Source organism: Oenanthe melanoleuca, chromosome 27 (genome assembly GCF_029582105.1).
Source record: "Oenanthe melanoleuca isolate GR-GAL-2019-014 chromosome 27, OMel1.0, whole genome shotgun sequence".
NCBI lineage: Eukaryota > Metazoa > Chordata > Aves > Passeriformes > Muscicapidae > Oenanthe > Oenanthe melanoleuca.
The window spans coordinates 4555541-4581912 of record NC_079360.1 but is presented as its reverse complement, the minus strand read 5'-3'; the positions used below and the strand labels follow the sequence as shown (position 1 = coordinate 4581912).

General features: G+C 37.1%; 1 protein-coding gene across 1 annotated transcript in view; it reads right to left on the bottom strand.

Annotated features, from left to right (window-relative positions):
• The window catches only part of NPEPPS (aminopeptidase puromycin sensitive), a 50829-nt gene that overhangs the window by 22296 nt on the left and 2161 nt on the right, over window positions 1-26372 (bottom strand). Inside the window, exons 2-8 of the mRNA XM_056512235.1 lie at window positions 18499-18583; window positions 12639-12716; window positions 10798-10919; window positions 9723-9830; window positions 7335-7535; window positions 670-766; window positions 493-526 (exon numbers count right to left, since the gene is read on the bottom strand). Of these exons, the coding sequence (XP_056368210.1) occupies window positions 493-526; window positions 670-766; window positions 7335-7535; window positions 9723-9830; window positions 10798-10919; window positions 12639-12716; window positions 18499-18583 (725 nt within the window). The remainder of the gene's footprint in view (window positions 1-492; window positions 527-669; window positions 767-7334; window positions 7536-9722; window positions 9831-10797; window positions 10920-12638; window positions 12717-18498; window positions 18584-26372) is intronic.

Genomic DNA, 26372 nt, shown 5'->3' with positions numbered 1-26372 from the left:
ATAGAAATGGTTGAAATTGGGAAATTAGGACTGAAAACAGGAAATTCTGATTGGAATTAAGAATTTATGACCCAAACTAAGAATTTTTTACTGAAATAATGTCAAGCAAAAATGCAAAAGCTTGATCAGAAGAAGGAAAAAAAAAAATCAAACTGCAAAGGAAGGTGAGTTAAAATTTTTGTATTTTTGATTTTCCCATCTCCATGCTGTTACTGCCAAATTCACCCACAAAATAAAAAAAACTCCCCCAAATTTTATGAAATTTTATGGGGAGGAAAAAAAGGGGCCAAGAAAGTTTTATCAATTAAAACCCTCAGCCAGTGACTGATTTTTGCCTTCCTGAGCTGCACCAACACCATCAAAATCAGCCAAAAAAAATGAAATAAAAATTCAAAATATTGGTTCTGTCTGATTTGGGATGACACCCAGTAATTAGAATCCAATTAACTCCAAGAATTAGTGAACAAAGAGGGGGAAAGTATTTTTATTTACCTATAAGTAACAAGGCCCCAGTTCTCCATGGCACCTTTATAAAATAAATACAGAGGTTTATTGATATTGATCCACTCCTCTTCCTAAAGGTGTTTTTTTTATTATTATTATTATTATTTTTATAATAAAAAAATTCAAATAAAAGAACAATTCCAGCAATAAAGCAAGTTACTTTACCAGCAGCAAAGTCTGCAATAGCTATGAGATCAATTTTAGGAAGAGGGTAAGGAACATTGAAGTAGTCCTTATAAAAAGGCAGAGTTTTAGCAGCAACCTGGAAGAAAAGAGAGGAGAAATGTTCTGTTAAACTGGGAAAATATTGGGGAATTATTGGGAATTTATTGAGAAATTATTGGGAAAATATTGGGGAATTATTGGGAAAATATTGAGAAATTATTGGGAAAATATTGGGAAAATATTGGGAAAATACTGAGAAAATATTGGGAAATTAATGAGAAAATATTGGGAAAATATTTAGAAATTTTTTGGGAAAATATTTGGAAATTATTGGGAAAAATTCCCCAAAAATTGAAATGAAAAATTCCCCAAAGAACAACAACAAAAAAAAAAAACCAAAAAAATGAGGAATAAAACCACCAAAACCACCATGAAAAATCCTCATAAAATGATGAAAAAAATCTGAAAACCCAGGAATACAACCAACAATAATCCAAGAAAAAAAAAAAAAAAAAAAAAAAAAAAACAATGAAACATCCCTGAAAAACAAGGGAAAAAATCTCCAAAAACCAGGAATACAGCCCACAAAAACAAGGAAAAAAAAAATCAAAAAACCCCAAGAAAAATCCCCAAAAAATGACAAAAACCCCCCCGAACCCTCAGTAAACCCAGAGACTAGATAAAATGAAATAAAATGAAATAAAATAAATAAAATAAAATAAAATAAAATAAAATAAAATAAAATAAAATAAATAAAATAAAATAAAATAAATAAAATATAAATAAAATAAAATTAAATTAAATTAAATGTGCCTTGAGGACAAACTTGCCCTGCTTGGCCTTGCCCACACATGAAAAAACAAGAAAAAACCCATGAAAGATCCTCGAAATATCAAGGGAAAAAAAACCCCAAAAAACAGGAATATAACCCACAAAATACCAAGAAAAACCACATGAAAAACCCAAGAAAAATCTCCAAAAAACAATGAAAAATCCCCCAAAAATGAGGAAAGAAACCCCAAAAACACCATGAAAAATCTCCAAAAAAACAATGAAAAATTCTCCAAAAATGATGAAAAATCCCCCAAAAATGACAAAAAATCCATTAAAAATTACAAAAAAAAGCCAAAAACCCAGGACTACAACTCACAAAAAACACAGATAAATTAAATTAAGTTAAATTTATTTAAATTTAGAAAACCATGAAAAAAAAAAAAGATCCCAAAAAAAACAACTAAAAATCCCCCAAAAAACAAGGAAAAATTCCCAAAAAATGAGGGAAGAAACCCCAAAAACACCATGAAAAATCTCTGAAAAAACAATGAATAATCCCCAAAAAAACCAGAAAAATCTGCAAAAAATGACAAAAAATTAATAAAAAAAGAAGACTAAAATACCCAAAACTCAGGAATACAACACAAAAAAAACCCAGATAAATAAAACTAAATTAAATTATATCAAATTAAATTAAATTAATTGTACCTCGAGGGCAAACTTGCCCTGCTCTGCCTTGCCCATGGTCATGTAGGTGCACACCAGCCCATAAAAAACCATGAAAAATCCCCCAAAAATGAGGACAAAAACCCCAAAACCACCATGAAAAATCCCCAAAAAATGAAAAAAAAACCCTCTAAAAACCAGGAATACAACCCACAAAAAACCAAGGAAAAAATCCAAAAAATGCACAAAAAAATCTCTGAAAAAACAACGAAATTGCCCCAAAATTTGATGAAAAAAATCCCAAAAAAGAAACTAAAAATTCCCAAAACCCAGGAATACAACCCAGATAAATTAAACTGAATGAAATGAAATGAAACTAAATTAAATTAAAATAAATTAAATTAATTGTACCTCGAGGGCGAACCTGCCCTGCTCGGCCTTGCCCACGGGCGTGTAGATGTGCACCAGCACATTCACAACCCACCAAAAAACCAAGAAAAAAAACAAAAAAAACCTCCAAAAAATCCCCAAAAAACAATGAAAAATTCCTCAAAAATGAGGGAAAAAACCCCAAAAAATTGATGAAAAAAATCTCAAAAAAAAACACTGAAAAATTCTCCAAAAATGATGAAAAAAATCCCTCAAAATGACGAAGAATCCATAAAAAATGACGAAAAAAAATCCCAAAACCCAGGAATACAACTCACAAAAAACACAGATAAATTAAATTAAGTGAAATTAAATGAAATTTAGATGAAATGAAATGTACCTCGAGGGTGAACCTGCCCTGCTTGGCCTTGCCCATGGGCATGTAGACGCCCACCAGCACATTCACAACCCTCCCAAAAACCAAGAAAAAAAAAAACAAAAAAAACCCCACAAAAAATCCCCAAAAAACAATGAAAAATTCCTCAAAAAATGAGGAATAAAACCCCAAAAACACTATGAAAATTCTCTAAAAAAACCAACGAAAAATCCCAAAAAAATCAACAAAAAATCTCCCAAAAATGATGAAAAATCAAAAAAAAATAAAGACGAAAAATCAAAAAAAAAAAAGATGAAAAAACCACGAAACCCAGGAATATAACCCTCAATAAACCCAGAGATTTAAATTAAATTAAATTAAATTAAATTGAATTAAATTAAATTCCTCTTTACCTCGAGGGCGAACCTGCCCTGCTCGGCCTTGCCCACGGGCGTGTAGACACGCACCAGCACATTCACAACCCACCAAGAAACAACGAAAAAAAAACCAAATAAACCACCAAAAATCCCCAAGAAATGAAAGAAAAATCCCCCAAAAATGAGGGAAAAAAAACCCCAAAAAATCAATGAAAAAACCTCAAAAAAACCCACTGAAAACTTCTCCAAAAATGATGAAAAAATTCCCCCAAAATGACGAAAAATCCATAAAAAATTATGAAAAAACCCCCAAAACCCAGGAATACGACCCTCAATAAACTCAGAGATTTAAATTAAATGAAATTAAATTAAATTCCTCTTTACCTCGAGGGCGAACCTGCCCTGCTCGGCCTTGCCCACGGGCGTGTAGACGCGCACCAGCTTATCCAGAACCCACCAAAAAAACCAAGAACAACACACAAAAAAAACCCCAAAAAACAAGGAAAAATTTCTCAAAAATGGAGGAAAAAACCCTAAAAACACCATGAAAATTCTCCATAAAACCAATGAAAAATCCCAAAAAAATCAACAAAAAATCTCCCAAAAATGACGAAAAATCCCGAAAAAAACGACGAATAAAACCCCGAAACCCAGGAACACGACTCTCAATAAATTCAGAGATTTAAATTAAATGAAATTAAATTAAATTCCTCTTTACCTCGAGGGCGAACCTGCCCTGCTCGGCCTTGCCCACGGGCGTGTAGACGCGCACCAGCTTAGCCAGAACCCACCAAAAAAACCAAGAAAAACACACAAAAAAAATCCCCAAAAAACAAGGAAAAAATCCTCAAAAATGGAGGAAAAAACCCCAAAAACACAATGAAAAAATCTCCAAAAAAACAATGAAAAATCCCTAAAAAATCCCTAAAAAATCCCTAAAAAATCCCTAAAAAATCAACAAAAAATGATGAAAAATAAAAAAAAAACAACTAAAAGACCCCGAAACCCAGGAATACGACCCTCAATAAACCCAGAGATCTAAATTAAATTAAATGAAATTAAATTAAATTCCTCTTTACCTCGAGGGCGAACCTGCCCTGCTCGGCCTTGCCCACGGGCGTGTAGACGCGCACCAGCTTAGCCAGAACCCACCAAAAAACCAAGAAAAACACACAAAAAAACCACCAAAGAACAAGGAAAAAATCCTCAAAAATGGAGGAAAAACCTCAAAAACACCATGAAAAATCTCAAAAAAAACCATGAAAAATCCCTAAAAAATCCCTAAAAAATCAACAAAAAATGACGAAAAATCCCAAAAAAAATGACGAATAAAACCCCGAAACCCAGGAATACGACTCTCAATAAATTCAGAGATTTAAATGAAATGAAATTAAATTAAATTCCTCTTTACCTCGAGGGCGAACCTGCCCTGCTCGGCCTTGCCCACGGGCGTGTAGACGCGCACCAGCTTAGCCAGAACCCACCAAAAAAACCAAGAAAAACACACAAAAAAATCCCCAAAAAACAAGGAAAAAATCCTCAAAAATGGAGGAAAAAACCCCAAAAACACAATGAAAAATCTCCAAAAAAACAATGAAAAATCCCTAAAAAATCCCTAAAAAATCCCTAAAAAATCCCTAAAAAATCAACAAAAAATGATGAAAAATAAAAAAAAAAACAACTAAAAGACCCCGAAACCCAGGAATACGACCCTCAATAAACCCAGAGATCTAAATTAAATTAAATGAAATTAAATTAAATTCCTCTTTACCTCGAGGGCGAACCTGCCCTGCTCGGCCTTGCCCACGGGCGTGTAGACGCGCACCAGCTTATCCAGAACCCACCAAAAAACCAAGAAAAACACACAAAAAAACCACCAAAGAACAAGGAAAAAATCCTCAAAAATGGAGGAAAAACCTCAAAAACACCATGAAAAATCTCAAAAAAACCATGAAAAATCCCTAAAAAATCCCTAAAAAATCAACAAAAAATGACGAAAAATCCCAAAAAAAATGACGAATAAAACCCCGAAACCCAGGAATACGACTCTCAATAAATTCAGAGATTTAAATGAAATGAAATTAAATTAAATTCCTCTTTACCTCGAGGGCGAACCTGCCCTGCTCGGCCTTGCCCACGGGCGTGTAGACGTGCACCAGCTTATCCAGAACCCACCAAAAGAACCAAGAACAACACACAAAAAAAACCCCAAAAAACAATGAAAAATTCCCCAAAAATGAGGGGAAAAAAACCCAAAAACACCATGAAAAATCTCCAAAAAAACAATGAAAAATCCCTAAAAAATCAACAAAAAATCAACAAAAAATCAACAAAAAATAATCAACAAAAAATCAACAAAAAATCAACAAAAAATGATGAAAAATAAAAAAAAAAACAACTAAAAGATCCCGAAACCCAGGAATACGACCCTCAATAAACCCAGAGATCTAAATTAAATTAAATGAATTTAAATTAAATTCCTCTTTACCTCGAGGGCGAACCTGCCCTGCTCGGCCTTGCCCACGGGCGTGTAGACGCGCACCAGCTTATCCAGAACCCACCAAAAAAACCAAGAACAACACACAAAAAAAACCCCAAAAAACAATGAAAAATTCCCCAAAAATGAGGGGAAAAAAACCCAAAAACACCATGAAAATTCTCCAAAAAACCCAATGAAAAATCCCAAAAAATCAACGAAAAATCCCAAAAAAAACGACGAATAAAACCACGAAACCCAGGAATACGACCCTGAATAAGCCCAGAGATTTAAATTGAATGAAGTTTAGATGAAATGAACTGTATTTCGAGGGCGAACCTGCCCTGCTCGGCCTTGCCCACGGGCGTGTAGACGCGCACCAGCACAGCCAATATCCATGAAAAAAACCATGGAAAAAACCAAAAAAAAAAAACAAACCCAAAAAACAAGGAAAAATTCCCCAAAAATGGGGGAAAAACCTCAAAAACACCATGAAAAATCTCAAAAAAAACAATGAAAAATCCAAAAAAATCAACAAAAATTCTTCCAAAAATTACGAAAAATTCCAAAAAAAATGACGAATAAAACCCCGAAACCCAGGAATACGACCCTCAATAAACTCAGAGATTTAAATTGAATGAAATTTAGATGAAATGAACTGTACCTCGAGGGCGAACCTGCCCTGCTCAGCCTTGCCCACGGGCGTGTAGACGCGCACCAGCTTATCCAGAACCCACCAAAAAAACCAAGAACAACACAGAAAAAAAACCCCAAAAAACAATGAAAAATTCCCCAAAAATGAGGGGAAAAAAACCCAAAAACACCATGAAAATTCTCCAAAAAAACCAATGAAAAATCCCAAAAAAATCAACAAAAAATCAACAAAAAATGACGAAAAATCCCAAAAAAAACGACGAATAAAACCACGAAACCCAGGAACACGACCCTCAATAAACCCAGAGATTTAAATTAAATGAAATTAAATTAAATTCCTCTTTACCTCGAGGGCGAACCTGCCCTGCTCGGCCTTGCCCACGGGCGTGTAGACGCGCACCAGCTTAGCCAGAACCCACCAAAAAAACCAAGAAAAACACACAAAAAAAAACCCCAAAAACACCATGAAAAATCTCAAAAAAAACCATGAAAAATCCCTAAAAAATCCCTAAAAAATCAACAAAAAATGACGAAAAATCCCAAAAAAAATGACGAATAAAACCCCGAAACCCAGGAATACGACTCTCAATAAATTCAGAGATTTAAATTAAATGAAATTAAATTAAATTCCTCTTTACCTCGAGGGCGAACCTGCCCTGCTCGGCCTTGCCCACGGGCGTGTAGACGCGCACCAGCTTAGCCAGAACCCACCAAAAAAACCAAGAAAAACACACAAAAAAAACCCCAAAAAACAATGAAAAATTCCCCAAAAATTAGGGGAAAAAAACCCAAAAACACCATGAAAATTCTCCAAAAAAACAATGAAAAATTCTCCAAAAATGATGAAAAAATCCCCCAAAAATGACGAAAAATTCCAAAAAAAACAACGAATAAAACCACGAAACCCAGGAATACAACCCTCAATAAACCCAGAGATTTAAATTAAATGAAATTAAATGAAATTCCTCTTTACCTCGAGGGCGAACCTGCCCTGCTCGGCCTTGCCCACGGGCGTGTAGACGCGCACCAGCACGCCGTCCTGCGAGCGCGCCTCCACGAAGTCGTACTCGCCCACCACGAAGGCCACCAGGTACGTGGACATGACGGGCGAGCGCGCGAACTTCACCTCCACCAGGCTCTCGTCGTCGGGGTACGGCCGCCGCTCCAGCACGTTCTGGGGGGAGAGCTGGGCTTGGGTGGCTCCAAAGATGGGTTTGGGGGTTCAGGTGTTGGGGGGTTTTAGGTGAATGTTGGGGTTTTGCGGTGCCAAAGGGTTTTGGGAGGTGTGGAGTGTTTGGGGGTTTAGGGGTTGTTGAATCCGACAGCAAAACTTTCAATGAGAATTTTGGGAGAGCCTCAAATCACAATTTCAAGTCAAAACTTTCAATGAGAATTTTGGGAGAGCCTCAAATCACAATTTCAAGTCAAAACTTCCAATGAAAATTTTGGGAGAGCCTCAAATCACAATTTCAAATTAAAACTTCCAATCAGAATTTCAGAATTTCAAATCACAATTTCAACTCAAAACTTCCAATCAGAATTTCAGAATTTCAAACCACAATTTCAAATTAAAATTTCCAATGAGAATTTCAAATCACAATTTTAAGTCAAAACTTCCAATCAGAATTTCAGAATTTCAAATCACAATTTCAAGTTAAAATTTCCAATGAGAATTTCAAATCACAATTTTAAGTCAAAACTTCCAATCAGAATTTCAGAATTTCAAACCACAATTTCAATTTAAAATTTCCAATGAGAATTTCAAATCACAATTTTAAGTCAAAACTTCCAATCAGAATTTCAGAATTTCAAATCACAATTTCAAGTTAAAATTTCCAATGAGAATTTCAAATCACAATCTCAACTCAAAACTTCCAATCAGAATTTCAGAATTTCAAACCACAATTTCAATTTAAAATTTCCAATGAGAATTTCAAATCACAATTTTAAGTCAAAACTTCCAATCAGAATTTCAGAATTTCAAATCACAATTTCAAGTTAAAATTTCCAATGAGAATTTCAAATCACAGTTTCAAGTCAAAACTTCCAATCAGAAATTTGAGAGAATTTCAAATCACAATTTCATGTCAAAACTTTCAGTCAGAATTTTGGGAGAGCTTCAAGTCAAAACTTCCAATCAGAATTTTGAGAGAACTCCAAATCACAATTTCAAGTCAAAGCTTCCAATGAGAATTTCAAATCACAATCTCAAATCAAAACTTCCAATAAGCCCCAAAGCCAGACCAGAGCAGTTTGGGGATCCAAAGATTGGATATTTTACCCTAATGTTGGCTTTTTGCAGCATAAAGAGTTTTGGGAGATGTGGAGTGTTTGGGAGTTTAAGGCTTGTTGAATCCAACTTCAAAACTTCTAATCAGAGTTTCAAATCAGAATTTCAAATCAAAACATCCAAGCAGAATTTTGAGAGAGCTTCAAATTCAAAACTTCCAATCAGAATTTTGAGAGAATTTCAAATCACAGTTTCAAGTCAAAACCTCCAATCAGAATTTCTGGAGAGCTTCAAGTCAAAACTTCCAATCACAATTTCAAATCAAAACTTCCAATCAGAATTTTGGGAGAATTTCGAATCACAATTTCAAGTCAAAGCTTCCAATCAGAATTTCAAATCACAATTTCGAGACAAAACTTCCAATTAGAAATTTGGGAGAAGTTCAAGTCAAAACTTCCAATCAGAATTTTGGGAGAATTTCAAATCACAATTTCAAATCATAACTTCCAATCAGCCCCAAAGCCAGACCAGAGCAGTTTGGGGATCCAAAACCTGGATTTTTTACCTAAATCTTGTTATTTTACAGCCCAAAGACTTTGAGAAGCTGTGGAATATTTGGAGTCAAGCAGATCTTTAAAGGGATTTGGGAAAAGGAAAGTCAGGTGTAATAACTAAAGATATTTCTTATCACAATCTCTGAAAATTCAGGAGAAAGCTGAGATAATTTGTTACCAGAATCCCTGAAAATTCAGGATTTTAGCACTAAAAACCCAAAAGGGAAACCCACAAAAAGCAAGGAAACAACAAGAAAAAAACAAGGGGAAAAAAAGAAAAACAAAACAAAACCAAAACCGAAAATCCAACCCAACAAAAGAACCAAGGGACTTTCCCTGTCCCTCTTAATCAAGCAGCACATAAATTAATTATAACTAATAATAATATATAATTAATTATAATTTTATTTTTTTAAAACTACCAGGTTTAAACCTGCTCAGGTTTTGTGTTTCCTCAAATCAATTTTTTTGTTTCTATCTTCATTTATTGCAGGTTATATTCCCAGCTGTTATCAAGGCAAATTATAATTATCAATTAGCACCACTTGAATTAAAATATTTAAAACTTAAAACTTACCATATTTGACAAAGCTACTCTGTCTTTGGGAACCACCAAAGAAATATCAAAAGTTGCTTTAATTGCAGGCTCATCCCAGCAAGGGAAAGCTCTGCGAGCATCAGTAGCCTGGAAAAAGGAGAATTAAAAAAAGAGAATTAAAGAGAATTGAACAAATCAAGCACAGGAGATGATGGGGGGAAAAAACCAAAATTCAGTTTATTTCTAGCAAAAAAAAGAAAGGAGAAGAAAGGGAAGAAGGGGAAGAAAGAGAAGAAGGAGAAGAAGAAAAAGATGGAGAAAAAGAAGAAAAGGAAAAAAAGGAAAAAAAGGAAGAAGAAAGAACAATTCAAAGAAGAAGAAAGCAAAAGCAAAGGAAGAAGCAAGAAAAGGGAAAAGAAAAAGAAGAAAAAGCAAAATAGCCTAAAGTGAAAATAAAAACAAAGATGAAAAAAGGGAAGGGAAAGAGAGGAAAGGAAAGAGAGGAAAAGAAAAAGGGGGAAGGGAAGGGAAGGGAAGGGAAGGGAAGGGAAGGGAAGGGAAGGGAAGGGAAGGGAAGGGAAGGGAAGGGAAGGGAAGGGAAGGGAAGGGAAGGGAAGGGAAGGGAAGGGAAGGGAAGGGAAGGGAAGGGAAGGGAAGGGAAGGGAAGGGAAGGGAAGGGAAGGGAAGGGAAGGGAAGGGAAGGGAAGGGAAGGGAAGGGAAGGGAAGGGAAGGGAAGGGAAGGGAAGGGAAGGGAAGGGAAGGGAAGGGAAGGGAAGGGAAGGGAAGGGAAGGGAAGGGAAGGGAAGGGAAGGGAAGGGAAGGGAAGGGAAGGGAAGGGAAGGGAAGGGAAGGGAAGGGAAGGGAAGGGAAGGGAAGGGAAGGGAAGGGAAGGGAAGGGAAGGGAAGGGAAGGGAAGGAAAGGAAAGGAAAGGAAAGGAAAGGAAAGGAAAGGAAAGGAAAGGAAAGGAAAGGAAAGGAAAGGAAAGGAAAGGAAAGGAAAGGAAAGGAAAGGAAAGGAAAGGAAAGGAAAGGAAAGGAAAGGAAAGGAAAGGAAAGGAAAGGAAAGGAAAGGAAAGGAAAGGAAAGGAAAGGAAAGGAAAGGAAGGGCCCCACCTCGAACTGGGTGACGGCGGCGTAGCGCGTGTCCCCGCTGGCCGTGCTGTACTTGCTGCGGTAAAACCCTTTCATTTTGTCGTTCAGCTCCCCCACAAAGTCGATCTTCAGCGTCCCCGTCCCTGCAGAGCAAGCACAACCCTCAGACTGGCAGGGACACAGAAATCAACTGATTGGGGTGGGGCTGTTCCCCCCCAGACAAAACAAAGCCCAGAATATCCCACGGGAGTTTTGGGGGGTTTCAATTTTAAATTTCAGTTTTTGAACCTTCAAAGTTGCAGCTCCCAGTCCTCACCTGGGAGACAGTTTGTGGAACTCTGGGTTAAGGCCCTGAGTTAGGTCAGCATTAATTCCAAAGTTTCCTGTGGGAATTCCAAAATTCCCTGTGGGAATTCCAAACTTTCCTGTGCTAATCCCAAGATTCCCTGTGCTAATCCCAGAGTTCCCTGTGATAATTCCAAACTTTCCTGTGAGAATCCCAAAATTTTCTGCGGTAATTCTAAAATTCCCTGTGGTAATTCCAAAGTTCCCTGTAGGAATCCCAAGGTTGGAATTCCAGGGGAGGAATCCCAGGGTTGGAATTCCACAGGAGGAATTCCAGGGGGAAAATTCCAGGGGAGGAATTCCAGGGGAGGAATCCCAGGGGAGGAATACCAGAGGATTAATTCCAAGGTTGGAATTCCAGGGAAGAAATTCCAGAGGAGGAATTCCAGGGTTGGAATCCCAGGGGAGAAACTCCAGAGGATTAAGTCCAGGGTTGGAATTCCAGGGAATTTATTTCAGGGGAGGAATCCCAGGGGATTAATTCCAGGGTTGGAATTCCAGGGAAGAAATTCCAGGGAATTAATCCCAGGTTTGGAATTCCAGGGGAGGAATCCCAGGGGATAAATTCCAGGGAATTAATTCCAGGGGAGGAATCTCAGGCTTGGAATTCCAGGGAACGAATTCCAGGGTTGGAATCCCAGGGTTGGAATTCCAAAGGAGGAATCTCAGTGGACGAATTCCAGGGAAAAAAATTCCAGGGGATTAATTCCAAGGTTGGAATTCCAGGGAAGAAATTCCAGAGGAGGAATTCCAGGGTTGGAATCCCAGGGGATTTATTCCAGGGGAGGAACTCCAGGGGATTAATTCCAGGGAAGAAATTCCAGGGCATTAATTCCAGGTTTGGAATTCCAGGGTTGTAATCCCAGGGAAGAAATTCCAAATGAGGAATCTCAGGGGATGAATTCCAGGGGAGGAATCCCAGGGAAGAAATTCCAGGGTTGGAATTCCAAAGGAGGAATCTCAGGGGACGAATTCCAGGGAAAAAAATTCCAGGGGATTAATTCCAAGATTGGAATTCCAGGAAAGAAATTCCAGGGGAGGAATTCTAGGGGATTAATTCCAGAGGAGGAATCCCAGGTTTGGAATTCCAGGGATTAATTCCAGGGTTGGAATCCCAGGTTTGGAATCCCATGGATTAATTTCAGAGTTGGAATTTCAGGTTTGGAATCCCAGGGATTAATTTCAGAGTTGGAATTTCAGGTTTGAAATCCCAGGGTTGGAATTCCAGGGATTAATTCCAGAGTTGGAATTTCAGGTTTGGAATTCCAGGGATTAATTCCAGATTTGGAATCCCAGGTTTGGAATCCCAGGGATTAATTCCAGAGTTGGAATCCCAGGTTTGGAATTCCAGGGATTAATTCCAGGGTTGGAATTTCAGGTTTGGAATTCCAGGGATTAATTCCAGGGTTGGAATTTCAGGTTTGGAATCCCAGGGATTAATTCCAGAGTTGGAATCCCAGGTTTGGAATTCCAGGGATTAATTCCAGGGTTGGAATTCCCATCCCATCCCCCCTCACCTTTCTGCAGGGTGCTGGGGAAGGACAGAGTGACCTTCTCATCCTCGTTCTGGTAGTTGAACCCTGTGGCATGAACCTCTGAAAAAGGAAAAAAAAAAAATCAGCAGTGGGATCAGAACCATCCTGGGAAGGGATTTGGGATCAAAATTCCCCAAATTCACCCCAAAACTGAGCTCAGCAAGTCAGGGTCAGCTCTGAGGGATTCCCATAGGTGGGAATTTCACAGCAGGGGAAGTTTCTGAAAGTTGGGCTGAAAAACCCCCCAAAAAACAAACCAAAAAAAAAAAAAAAAAACCAAACCCAAAACTGCAGGAAAAATGGGATCTGCATGTTGTGGTGGGAATTTCATAGCAGGGAAAGTTCCTGAAGCACCCAGGAGTGGAAAATGTGCTGAAAAATCCCAAAAAAACCCCCAAAACTGCAGGAAAAATGGGATTTGTGTTGTTGTGGGAATTCCACAATAGGGGAAGTTCCTGAAGCACCCAGGAATTGAAATTGAGCTGAAAAACCCAAAAAAAACCCCAAAAAAATCCCAAATGTGCAGGAAAAAAATGGGATCTGGATGTTGTGGTGGGAATTCCAAGGTAGGGAAAGTTCCTGCAGCACCCAAAACTGAAAGTTGATCTGAAAAACTCAAAAAAACCCCAAACCTGCAGGAAAAATGGGATTTGTGTTGTGGTGGGAATTCCACAATCGGGGAAGTTCCTGAAGCACTCAAGAGTGGAAATTGAGCTGAAAAATACAAAAAAAAAAACCCCAAAAAATCCCAAAACTGCAAGAAAAATGGGATTTGTGTTGTGGTGGGAATTCCACAATAGGGAAAATTCCTGCAGCACCCAGGAGTGAAAACTGAGCTGAAAACCCCAAAAAAACCCCAAAACCTGCAGGAAAAAATGGGATTTTTGCCCCAGGAATGGTGAAATCTGCCCCAAATTTCCCCCCTGCTGTTAAATTCCCCATCAGAGCAGCAGCATTCCCATTAATTACCCCAATCAGGAATTTTAGGATTTATTCACTTTATTTTTGGCTTGGAAAATCCCATTAATCTCCACAGCAAGGAGGGGTTTGCTTGGATTGAACCACAAAATAAATTTGATTTGATTTCAGAAATAAAAAAAAAATTTTCTTCAGGAGGAGGGCCCTGAAGAAATTCCCAAAACCACCCAAAAAATTGAAATTTGGTGTTTACAAAGCACAGGAATTATTGGTGAATGCAAAAAAAAAAAAAAAAAATCTGGAATAATCCCACAAAAACTTTGCAAGTTTTGTTCTCCTCCATACTTTAATTTAATTAAATTTTCATTTTAAAACCATAAAATCTTCTCCAAATCAGCATTTTCAGCTGCAAATTCCACAAGTCCAGACACAACTGAGAGTTTTTGATCCCAAAACAAAAATCTGTCACTCAAGCAAGGCCTGGAATGAGAAAAGCTGCTCTGAAATGACAATTTTTAGTCACAGAAATTCTCATTTTCCAGGCTCAGGTATCACTGCCAGTGTTGGGTTTCAGCCCCAGCACAAATTTGGTTTTCTTCTTTTTTTTTGGTGTTTATTCTGCAGAGGTGATCTGAGTTTTAAGCCTGAATTTTTAAGGTTTTTTTTTTGGTCTTGGTTTTTTTTTTTTTTTTTTTTTTTTTTTTTTTGGTTGATTTGGTTTGGGGTTTTTTATTTTGTGGGGTTTTTTTGTTTTTTGTTTTTTTTTTTTTAATTTGGTTTGGGTTTTGGATTTTATTTGGTTGACCTGGTTTGGTTTTTTTAGGGGTTTTTGTTTTGGTTTTGGGGTTTTTTTGGTTGATTTGGTTTGGGGGTTTTTGGTTGATCTGGTTTGGCTTTTTAGGGTTTTTTTTGGGTCGATTTGATTTGGGATTTTGTTGTTTTTTTTTTTTTTTTTGTTGGTTTGTTTTGGTATTTTGCTGGGTTTTTTTGTTTTTGTTTTTTTGTTTTTTGTTTTTTGTTGATTTGGTTTGGGGCTTTTTGGTTGATTTATTTTTTAGTGTTTTTGGGATTGGTTTGGTTTGGGTTTTGCTTTTTTTTTTTTTGGTTGATTTGGTTTTTTGGGTTTTTGGTTGATCTGGTTTGGTTTTATAGGGTTTTTTTGGGGTTGATTTGATTTGGGGTTTTGGGGTTTTTTTGTTGGTTTGTTTTGGGTTTTTTTGGGTTTTTGGTTGATCAGGTTTGGTTTTTCAGGGGGTTTTGTTTGGGTTTTGGATTTTTTTTGTTGATTTGGTTTCAGTTTTGGATTTTATTTGGTTGGTTTGGGTTGGGTTTGGGGTTTTTTTTTGGTTGATTTGGTTTGGGTGGGTTCTGGGGTTTTTTTGGTTGATTTGGTTTGGGTTTAGGGTTTTTGGGGTTGATTTGGGTTTAGGGTTTTTTAGGGTTGATGTGATTTGGGGGTTTTGGGTTTTTTTCTTGGTTTGTTTTGATTTTTTGGGTTTTTGGTTGATCAGGTTTGGTTTTTTGCTGTTTTTTTGAGTTGATTTGGTTTGGGTTTTGGATTTTATTGGGTTGATTTGGTTTGGTTTTTTAGGTTGATCTGGTTTGGTTTTTTAGGGTTTTTTTGGGGTTGATTTGATTTGGGGTTTTCTGGTTGGTTTGGTTTGGGGTTTGGGTTTTTTGGTTGATCTGGTTTGGGGTTTTTTTTGTTGATTTAGTTTGGGTTTTGCTTTTTTGTTGTTGATTTGGTTTGGGTTCTGGGTTTTTTTTGGCTGATCAGGTTTGGATTTTTAGGGGTTTTGGGGGGGTTTGGGGTTTTTTTGGTTGATTTGGTTTTTAGGGGTTTTTTGTTGATTTGGTTTGGGTTTCAGGTTTTATTTGGTGGATTTGTTTTTTAGGGTTTTTTGGGGTTGATTTGGGGTTTTTTAGGGTTTTTTTGGGGTTGGGTTTTGGGAGTTTTTTTTGGTTGATTTGTTTTTGAGTTTGGGGTTTTTTGGTTGATTTGGTTTGAGTTCTGGGGTTTTTTAGTTGGTCTTTTTTAAGTGTTTTTTGGGTTGATTTGATTTGGGATTTGGATTTTTTGGTTGGTTTGGGATTTGGATTTTTTGGTTGGTTTGTTTTGGGTTTGGGGATTTTTTTGGTTGGTTTCTTTTGGTTTTTTAGATTTTTTTGGTTGGATTGGTTTGGGATTTGCTTTTTTTGGGTTCTGGAGTTTTTTTGTTGATCTGGTTTGTTTTTTCAGGTGTTTTTGTTTGGGTTTGGGGTTTTTATGGTTTGTTTTTTGTTTTTGGGTTACTTTTTTAGTTTCTTATTTCCAACACCAACCAAAGCTCTGGTGCAACATCTCAAAGACCAAAATAAAAAATTCTGGCCTTAAACCCCAAATTCCCTCCTGCTCCAAACTCCCCCAGAGCTGCTGGATTTCCATGGGAACCTCCACAAATCCCTGATGGAAAAAATTCCTCCAGACCCCCTGATCTGAGGAGATTCCAAACAAATTTCCCAATTCCAGCACAATTTCACAGCCAGCTCCAAATTCCTTCATATTCCCCAGGATAAAGCTCAAGCTCTTCAAAAAATAAAATAAAAAAAAAAAAAAAAAATCAAAAAATCCAACAATCAAATAATCAAAAAATTCCAAAAATCAAAAAATCCAACAATCCAAAAATAAAATTAAAAAAAGAAACCCACAAAAATCCAAGTCCAAAAATCCAACAATCCAAAAAACCCAAGAATCAAAAAAATCCAAGAATCCAAAAAACCCAAGAATCCAAAAATCCATCAATCCAAAACCCAAAAAATAATAAAAAAAACATAAATCCAGAAATCCAAGAATCCAAAAATCCAAATGTCCAAAAATCTAAATATGAAAAAATCCAAATGTCCAGAAACCCAAAAAAATCTAAAAATCAAAAAATCCAAACACCTAAAATCCTAAAGTCCAAATATCCCAAAATCCAAACATCCAAAAATCCAAATATTTAAACAACCAAAAGTCCAAAAATCTAAAAATTTAAAAACCCAAACATCCAACCACACAAAAATCTAAAAATCAAAAAATTCAAACATCCCAAAACCCAAAACCCCCCAAAAATTTAAAAATCCAAAAATCCAAATATCCAAAAATCCTAAAATCTTAAAATCCTAAAATCCAAATATCCAAACAACCAAAAGTTCAAAAATCTAAAAAAATCTCTGAATAATTTGGGATGAAAATCAGGAATTTTCTGTTCCCTATTGATCAATTTTTGAAGGATTTGGGATGAAAAAAAAATGGAATTTTCTGCTGATCAACCCCTGCAGGATTTGAGATGAAAATCAGGAATTTTCTCTGCATGGTTTGGGATAAAAATCAGGAATTTCTGCTCCTCAATGATCAATTTTTGCTGCTTCTGTTCCTCATGTCACAACAAAATTTTTCACTTGGATCCTCCCTTTCCTGGCAAATATTGGGCAATAATCTGATTTAATGCAAATCTGCATTAAAATTCCAAAGTCCTGACAAATTCTAAAGTGCAGGAATTGTGGAATTGGAGCCAAGATCTGCTGGGCAGGGAGTACTAACAAGGATTTGGGGAAAAAAAATCAAATTATTCTGGATAAAAGTCACCTAAATCAAAGGATGGGATCTGTGAAATAAAATCTTTTCAGGTTTGCAAAGGAGATCAGTAAATTCATTTTTATTTTGAGATAAATTCTTTAAAAATTTCTGAATTTCACAATTTTTAAACTATTTTAGAGTAGTTTTATTGATTAGTTCTAATTTAATTCATTTAAATTGTATTAATGTTATTCTTTCAATTCTATTTATTTCCATTTTATTAATTTTAATTTTACTAATTTATATCTTATTGATTTTAATTCTATTAATTTTAATTTTATTCTTTAAATTCTATTAATTTTAAAGTTTTATTCTTTTAATTCAAATAATTTTAAGTTTCTTCCTTTTACATTTATTAATTTTAATTTTATTGATTTTAATTTTATTAAACCCTGGAATTCCTGGCTGCTTTTGCCCTTTATTTTCAATTTTTTCAGAACAATTACTGGCTGCTTCTCCCCCTTATTTTCATTTTCTCAGTGAGAAAATTTTCTCAAGTCCAATTTCTTCACCATAACAAATTTAAGGAATTTCTTCACTGAAGAAATTTTTTTACCATAACAAACTGAAGGAATTTCTTCACCAAAACTAAATGAAGGAATTCTTGACCATAAAAAAATTCAAGAAATTTCTTCACTTCACCATAACAAACTGAATTAATTTCTTCACCACAACAACTGAAGGAATTTCTTTACCATACCACAATTCAAAGATTTTTTTTCACTGAAGGAATTTCTTCACCAATACACAGATCAAGGAATTTCTTTACCATAAAACAAATTCAAGGAATTTTTCCACTGAAAGAATTTCTTCACCATAACAAACTGAATTAATTTCTTCACCACAACAAACTCAAGGAATTCTTTACCATAACACAACTCAAGGAATTTCTTCACTGAAGGAATTTCTTCACCATAACAAATTGAAGGAATTTCTTTACCATAACACAACTCAAGGAATTTCTTCATTGAAGGAATTTCTTCACCATAACAAAACTGAATTAATTTCTTTACCACAACAAACTGGAGGAATTATTTACCATAACACAACTCAAGGAATTTGTTCACTGAAAGAATTTCTTCACTGAAGGAATTTCATCACCATAAAAAACAAAAGTAATTTCTGTACCACAACAAACTCAAGGAATTTCCTCACTGAAGGAATTTCTTCCCCATTACACCCCCAGCACTGATAAGATTGGTCCCATTCCAGCAGGGAAGGGAGATAAGGAATTCTGTGCTTGCAGGGGCAGGGCTGAGCTCAGCCAGCCATGACTTGGTGACTCTCAGTTTCCCAGAGCAGAAATGGGCCCAGCAGGGCTCTCACCTTCGTCTCCCTCGGGCGCGTAGGACGCCGTGATGATGTCGATGTCGGCGCAGTTCATCACGATCTGGTTGGTTGCATTTTTCACCTGCAAGAGAAACTCCATCAGCACCAGGAAGAGAAGGGAATTCCCACCTCTCATTCTCTCATTCTCATGTGAAATCCAGCAGCAGCTGTTGGAAGGAGAATTGGGATGCAATATAGGATGTGATCAGAAATGTGAATTCTGTCACATCTGCTGAAGGGTGGGGCAGTGATTCCTGATCTCCTGGCACATATTATCTGCTAATGGGCATCTCTAAACCAGCTGGGGCATCATCTTTATCTTTCCATGATCCACCCTTGATCCAGGAGATATCTCCTGTTAATGGGCCAGGTGTTAAACCAGGTGAGCAGTGATCCTTATCTCTGTGGGGATATCTCCTGTTAATGGGTCAGGTGTTAAAAACCAGCTGGGCAATCATCTTTATCTTCCCACAGCCCATCCTCCCTCCAGGAGATATCTCCTGTTCATGGCCAGTGAGTCCCAGGGCATGACTGATAAAATTCCATCATCCCACTGGGAGATGCTCCAGTTGGAAGGAAGAGCCAAACATTTCCTACCTAAATAAAAAACTGAGATTTTGGACAAAGAAAACCCATCTTTCCACTGGATTCCAGAGAAAAAACAAACCTTTCCACATCATCCCTATACCTTCAAAAAAACCCTGCACCTTTCTACAAAACCACTGCTTCAGCTAAACCACATCTGCCACTGCAAAAGAACTGTAACTACCATTGAATGGGACTGTGCCAACACCCTGACTGACTGACGGGTGTCAGCTTGGATTCTGACTCTGGCAGGTTTGGGATTGTTCTTTGGAATACTGCATTGCTATTTTAATTTTAACTGTTATTCCTAATTCTCATATCTTTACCTGAGAGCCCCTTAATTTCAAAATTATAATAATAATTTGGAGGGAGGGGGTTTACATTCTTCATTTCAAAGAGAAGTTTCTGCCTCTATTGGCAGATACCTGTCCTTAAACCAGGACAGAAGGAGAACTGGGATGGTGAAGGAGATGCTGTGAGCTGTGCTCAGCCACTTATCTCCACTGGGAATTATTTTAAAAAATAATAATTAAAAAAAAATAAAAAACAACAGGGCTGAAAACTTCACAATGGGGCCCTTGTGCAGGCCTGGGAATCCAAACCCAATAAAATAAAAACACATCCTGAGCCCATCAGCCTCCTTTGGGGAATCTCAGAGCACAATTATGGAATTTTTGGAGATGGTGACCAACACAACCTCCAGGTTCTCAGAGCTCCTCAGCTTCAAAACATCTGCCAGGAGATTTTCCTTTTCCTGCCAGCTCTTGGCTCCACACACTTTGCTTTATTTTATTTTATTTACCAAGTGCCAGCTCCCAGTGTAGGAATAAAGCGTGGGGCTGTGCCAGTTCTCAGTTTGAATGCCAGAGCCTGAATACAGAGGAATTCAAATTAAATATAAATTCATTACAAAAGGGGGTAAAATATTTGGGAGTTAAAGCAGAAATTGATGGCTGGGATTACCAGAATGATCAGGCTGGATCAAGCTGGGAATCCTGCTTGTCCAGGATAGGATTTCCAGCAGGAGACAGCAGCAGTTTCTTCAATAAAGGAGTAAAAATTTCTCTAACAGATTTAACACAGGCTCCAAGAAATTGCTTCCTAACCCAGAATCAGCTCATTAAAGCCTAAGAAACTCCAACTTTTTTTTTTTTTTTTTTTTTTTTTTTTTTTTTTTTTAAATAACCTTAAAAGGACCTGTGAACACCTGGAGCCATCATTCCAGACATCCAGCAAGGAAAATGGAATGAATTTCCAATGGGCCAGGAAAAAGGGAAATGAATTTCCAAGGGCCTGGAGTTCCAGGAAGAAAAACTGAATTAATTTCCAAGGGCCTGGAATGCCAGGAAAAGGAAAAAAAATTCATTTCCAATGGCCTGGAATTTTAGGAAAGGAAATGGAATGAATTTCCAAGAGCTTGGATTGCCAGGAAGGAAAATGGAATGGATTTCCAAGTGCCAGGAAAAGGGGGAAAATTAATTTCTAAGGGTCTGGAATGCCAAGAAAAAGGGGAATTAATTTCCAAGGGCCTGGAGTGCCAAGAAGGAAAATGGAATTAATTTCCAAGGGCTTGGACTTCCAGGAAAAGAGGGGGAAATTAATTTCAAAGGGACTGAAATGCCAGGAAAAGGGGGAAAATTAATTTCCAAGGGCCTGGAATGCCAGGAAAAGAAGGAAAATGAATTTCCAAGGGCTTGGAGTGCCAGGAAAAGAAGGAAAATTAATTTCCAATGGCCTGGAATTCCAGGAAAAGAGGAAAAATTAATTTCCAAGAGCCTAGAATGCCAGGAAAGAAAATGGGAAACGAATTTCCAAGGGCCTGGAGTTCCAGGAAAAGGAGGAAAATGAATTTCCAAGGGACTGGAAAATGGGGAAAATGAATTTCCAAGGTCCCTTCCAACCCAAATTCCATCACTCCAAACCTCTGTCCATGCTCACCTCCCATGCAGCACCCAAATCTTTATTTTACTTTATTTTATTTTATTTATAAACCCCAAAAAAGGCTCAGGTGCCCCCACTTCTCCCTGTGCCAGCAGGGAATAAATAACCCAGGAATGGTTTTTTGACCATCTGGGACAGAAAAAGCAAATTTGAGTCAATTTTTGGATAAAGGAGGATTTAAGGAATTGAAATTTGGGAGTTTCAGCCTTTCAGGAGTTTCTTCTTGACCTCTCTGACCTAACAAATATCCCTGATTTATCCCCCAATTGTGGAATTGTTTAATTAATAAAAATGATGTCAATTATAAATATTATGTCAAGGTTTCCAAACTCCTGCTCTCCCCTGCAGTGGTGTCACACCAAGAGGTTGTGATGGAATTCCAATCAAATTAATTTTAATTAATAAACCCAACCTGACTGTGAAAATCATGGCACTGAGAGAAAGCTGAAAATTTGATTTTTCCAGGCAAGATTTATAACTCAAAAAAACCACTTTTTTTTTTTTTTTTTTTTTTTTTTTCAATTCTGAGTGCATGAATCTGAAAAATTAAAACTCTCCCCCCAAAAAAGCAAAGCTCAACAGTTTTTACCACAATAATAGAGCTTGGGGGTTTTTTTCAAGGTTTTTCTAGAAAAAAAAAAAAATCAGGATGAGGAAAGTTTTTTATAAGTGTCTGGAGAGTTTTATTCAATCTATAAATGCAAATCTCCCTGGATTTGGTGCTGTCCAAATTGCAGACAATGTGAGTTTAACAATGGGCTTAATCTCTAAAAAACAACTTTTTCCACTTTTTCCAGGACAAAACTTTCAGTGGAGCACTGAGCCTGCAAAACAACAAAGTTTAAAAAACTTAATTCTAAAAACACCAAAAATTAGGTTTAAGCAGAGAAAATCCAGAGGCTCCTTAAACAGGCAATTTATTTTATTTATTTATTTATTTATATTTTTATTTGTTATTTTTTATTTATTTTACATATTTGAGATTTTTAAATTTATTTATTTCCTACCAATATAAAGCCAGTTTTATGAGAGGACAGCATGGTAGAAAATATCTAAAATGAACCAGGAGGGTAAAAAAAGTTCATTTTTTAACTGTTCCCAAAAAAATGGGTGAAATTCACTGTGCAGGCAGAAATTCTGGATGGAAATCTCACCAAAAAAAAAGGGATTAAATTCACTGTACAGGCAGAAATTCTGCCTAGAGACCTTATAAAAAAAGAGTGAAATTCAATGTACAACTAGCTTGTAAATCTCAAAAAAAACCCTGAAATTCACTGTACAGGCAGAAATTCTGGCTGGAGATTTCCCCTAAAAAATGGGATGAAATTCAATGTACAAGAAGAAATCCTGGCTGTAAATCTCCCAAAAAAAGGGGTGAAATTCACTGTACAGGCAGAAATTCTGCCTGTAGAGTTCAGCACCTCCTGAGACTCTCAGAATTTAATTCACAGGGGAAAAGAAATTTTTTTCCTGTTGCCACCTCCCTGATGCAGGGAGGTGCAGCCACACCTGGGAGAACAAAAGCAAAACAGGAACAGCTCAAAAATAAGTTTATTTCTTTTATCCCTCCAAAATCCTATGAAAGCAGTGATTTTTATGTATTAAATACAAAAAAAAAAAGCAGATTTTTGTATAAGGATGTGTGGGGTTGTCACCCTCCTTCACCCTGCTCTGGATTATAATAAAATAAATATAATAAATTGAGTTTTCTGCAAGGAAAGGTGAATTGAGAGAAGAGATTATAACAAAATAAATATAATAAATTGAGTTTTCTGCAAGGAAAGGTGAATTGAGAGTAGTTCTGCACAGCTCAGGAATCAAGAGGAATATCTGGAGTTTAGGATTATAAACTCCTGGCTTTTGATGAATTAAATATTGAATTAATCAGAATTCAAACACCACGAGCAGGGAAGGGAAAATTCATCCAGCAGGAGAAAACAGTAAAATTCCCCAAAAAAACTTTAATATTTGATGGAAGAAGAGCTAAAAATGTCAATTATTTGGCTAAAGGTGCTGTAAAGAAAAGGATTTGATGGAAAAACATTTTTCCAATTTTTTAGGATATTAAAAGCAGGGATTTGATTTCAGCCTACCTGAAATTCAGGATGGGATCTCCTGGAGCCAAAATTAATTCTCCAGAGCCCAAATAATTCCAATCTTGTCACGTGGCTGCAGAAAAAGCAGCACTACAACAAGGCCTGGGTGTTTTTAGCAATTTTTCTCTCTAAAAATAGACACCTAAATTTACTCCAGTTTTGTGTTCCAGGGTGTGGCTTTGGGAAGAATTCAAACCTTCAATGAGGAAAGAAATAAAGAGATTTATTAACCTGAAAAATTCCAGCAAATTCTGGGGGTTGAGGGGTAAAATTAACAAAATCAGGGTTAATTGAGCAACAGGAAAAATTTCCTTTATTCCAAAGCAAAGTGTTATGGGATCCAAATCCATCCCAAATTTAGGAATTTTGGGGCTGAAGGAGTCTTTTTTGGGAGAGAAAAAAGTGTAAAAATTATGGGGTTGGAAGAGCCTTTCTGGGGGAAAAATGGTAAAAATGTTGGGGCTGAAAGAGCCTTTTTGCTGAGGGGAAAAAATAAAAATTACAGGCCTGAAGGAGCCTTTTATGGGCAAATAAAGTGTAAAAATTTTGGGGCTGAAGGAGCCTTTTTGGGGAGAAAAAGGGTAAGAAAAAATCTATTTTTGAGCTGATGACAGTCCTGAGGTGTTGCCAGGTCCTTTAAACCCTCCATTCCAGGTTTCCATCCCAAATTTAGGAATTTTGGGACTGAAGAAGCCTGTTTTGGGGGAATAAAGGGTAAAAATTGTGGGGCTGAAGGAGCCTTTTTGGGATGGGAAAGAGTAAAAATTTTGGGGTTAATGGAGTCTTTTTTGGGGAGGAAAAGGGTAAAAATTAGGGGGTTGAAGGAGCCTTTGTAGGTAAGAAAATGGTAAAAATTATAGGACTGAAGGAGCTTTTTTGGAGATTAGAAGGGTAAAAAAAAATCTATTTTTGAGCTGAAGACAGCAGGAGAGCCCTGAGGTGTTGCCATGTCCTTTAACCCTCCACTCCAGGTTTAATTCCATGCAAATTCCAAAAAAAATTGGATAAATAAATCCAGGATTTATCCTGGATGAGTTCCCCACTCCCCAGGAGCACAAATACTACACCCAGGCAGCTCCATTTCCCCAGGATTCCACAGCAGAGTGTCACAATTAATCTTTAACCAGCAGGATCACTCTATACATTCCTTAGGCCAGCAGATATTGCATAATTAACCTATAAAAGCAGCAGACAAGCAGTTAAATATCATTAAATACACCAGAGATGCATTAAAGGTGCTGCAGGAGGGATTTGAAAGAGCCCAGGTTGTAAATTCTTCCCAGATAAGTTGTTCTACAATCAAAACTTGGTGGAGTTTGCAGGGAACCAACTCCAAGGAAGGGAATTTATTGGCAGGGAAACACTTGGAAGTTGGGAGGCAGCTCTGCCCCTCACAGGTGCAATAAAAATTTGGATTTGAAAGCACAAAGTTGGAGACAGCTTTGTTTTTGCTGTTGGACACACATCCCCTCTTTGTTCCAGCTCTCCCAGGAGCCAAAAAAAAAAAAAAAAAAAAAATTAAAAAGGAAAAAAAATAAAAATAAAAATAAAAGTTTGACCCAGACAGTGAGTAATGCAAGTGCCCTGTGCTGATAACCAGGCCTGGCATAATTAAAACTCCCAACTAACAGAGGAATAATATAAATGAGCCATTTCCACCCCACAATCTTAATTGTGCTGCTGGAGAGGCATCCCCACACCCTCAACAAATCAAGCTGGAAATGCTGGGAGATGACAGAAGTGGCAGAACAATCCCAGGAGTGTGAGCAGGAGACTCTGTTCCAGCCTGGGCTCTCCCACAGCCACACTCTGTCCCAGAGTACTTGTGAAATAGTTCATTTAAGGATTTTTTTTTTTTTTTTTTTTTTTTTTTTTTTTTTTTGTTTTGGGGGGTTTTCAGCTGTGATAAATGGGCATTATGTACTGTTAGTTTATGTAGTTGTTACACAACTGCATGGACTTCAAAAGTCTTGGTGTGGCCATAAATGATATTATTGAAAAAAATCTGGAATAATTGATGAAAATTTTTTAATAGATGGGTTAAAACTAGAGCAGCTCCAAAAAACGGCTGTGAAATTCAAGATTTCAGGATCATTCCTTCATCCAGCTCAGAACAAACCACAAACAGGTCCCACTCCTTTTTCCTGCCTTTGAAATCTGCTGCCACCTCTTATCTTCTGCATCACCAGAGGTTTTATCCTCTGAAGATTATCTGGAGTTGCCACATTTATTATTGTGGCACCAAGTGTTTCAGGTTATTTATAGGTCCTAAAGCAAACACAAGTGTCCTGCCCCAAAGCCAAGGCTGGGATATTTTTTCTTAATGTCTGAAAACCCCAAATTCTCCAAATTAGGGCTGCAAATCCTATTACTGGAGTGAGTAAGAATGATCAAGTGTTTACTTGTAATACCTTGACTAAACACCACAGCCTGCACTAATTCCACTCTGCCCTTAAAGATGCCAAATAACAAAGCAAACAAAGCACTTTGAAGGCTCTGGAAACTTTTTCCTGATTTTTGGGTGTTTTTTTTTTTTGGTGTCAAAGTCCGTGGGTCACTGGTGTGGATTATTGCCATTATCCAGCTGGGATGGAACAGAGGAGCTGGCAATTATTATTGATTGGTATTTTTAAAAATAAATAAATAAAGCAACAGCTCTTCAAGAGGAAGCCCACCCAAAAAAAAAAAAAAAAAAAAAAAAATCTAAAATTTGGTTTTTTAACATAAACCCACTTTTGCCTCAATGAGTTTACAAAGCTCTCAGAAAACATCTCTGGTGAGCTCAGAAAAGGGCAACAGGTCCTTAACTGAAGTAATTTAACACCCAAATTTCTTATTTTCCAGACCAGCTCATTAAAAACATACTGATAGTTATTATTTTTTGTTCACCAAGCCTTGTACAGAAAGCATCCTGTGGGTGAGCTGCTTGTTCTTCTCCCCATCGAGGAGCAGAGAAGTTCTCCATGAATTTTGTGGGATTTTTCTGTGCTTTGGGCACTTGGCAGCTCCAGGAAACCTGTGAGATTCCCAGCCCTACTCAGGCAGGTGAACTCCCCCCTGATCCACTCCCAGGCAGCTGGGAGGTGGCTCCTCCTCAATTCACAGTGTTAAAAGTTATCCAAAATAAAGATACATTCTTTAGATCTGTTTCAAGAACCTCGCCCTCTGGGGTTTGGTTGTTTTTGTTGGTTTTTTTTTTTCCCTCATCTCTCCTGTGGGAACACCAGAGCAGCTTCTCCAGGACGTGCA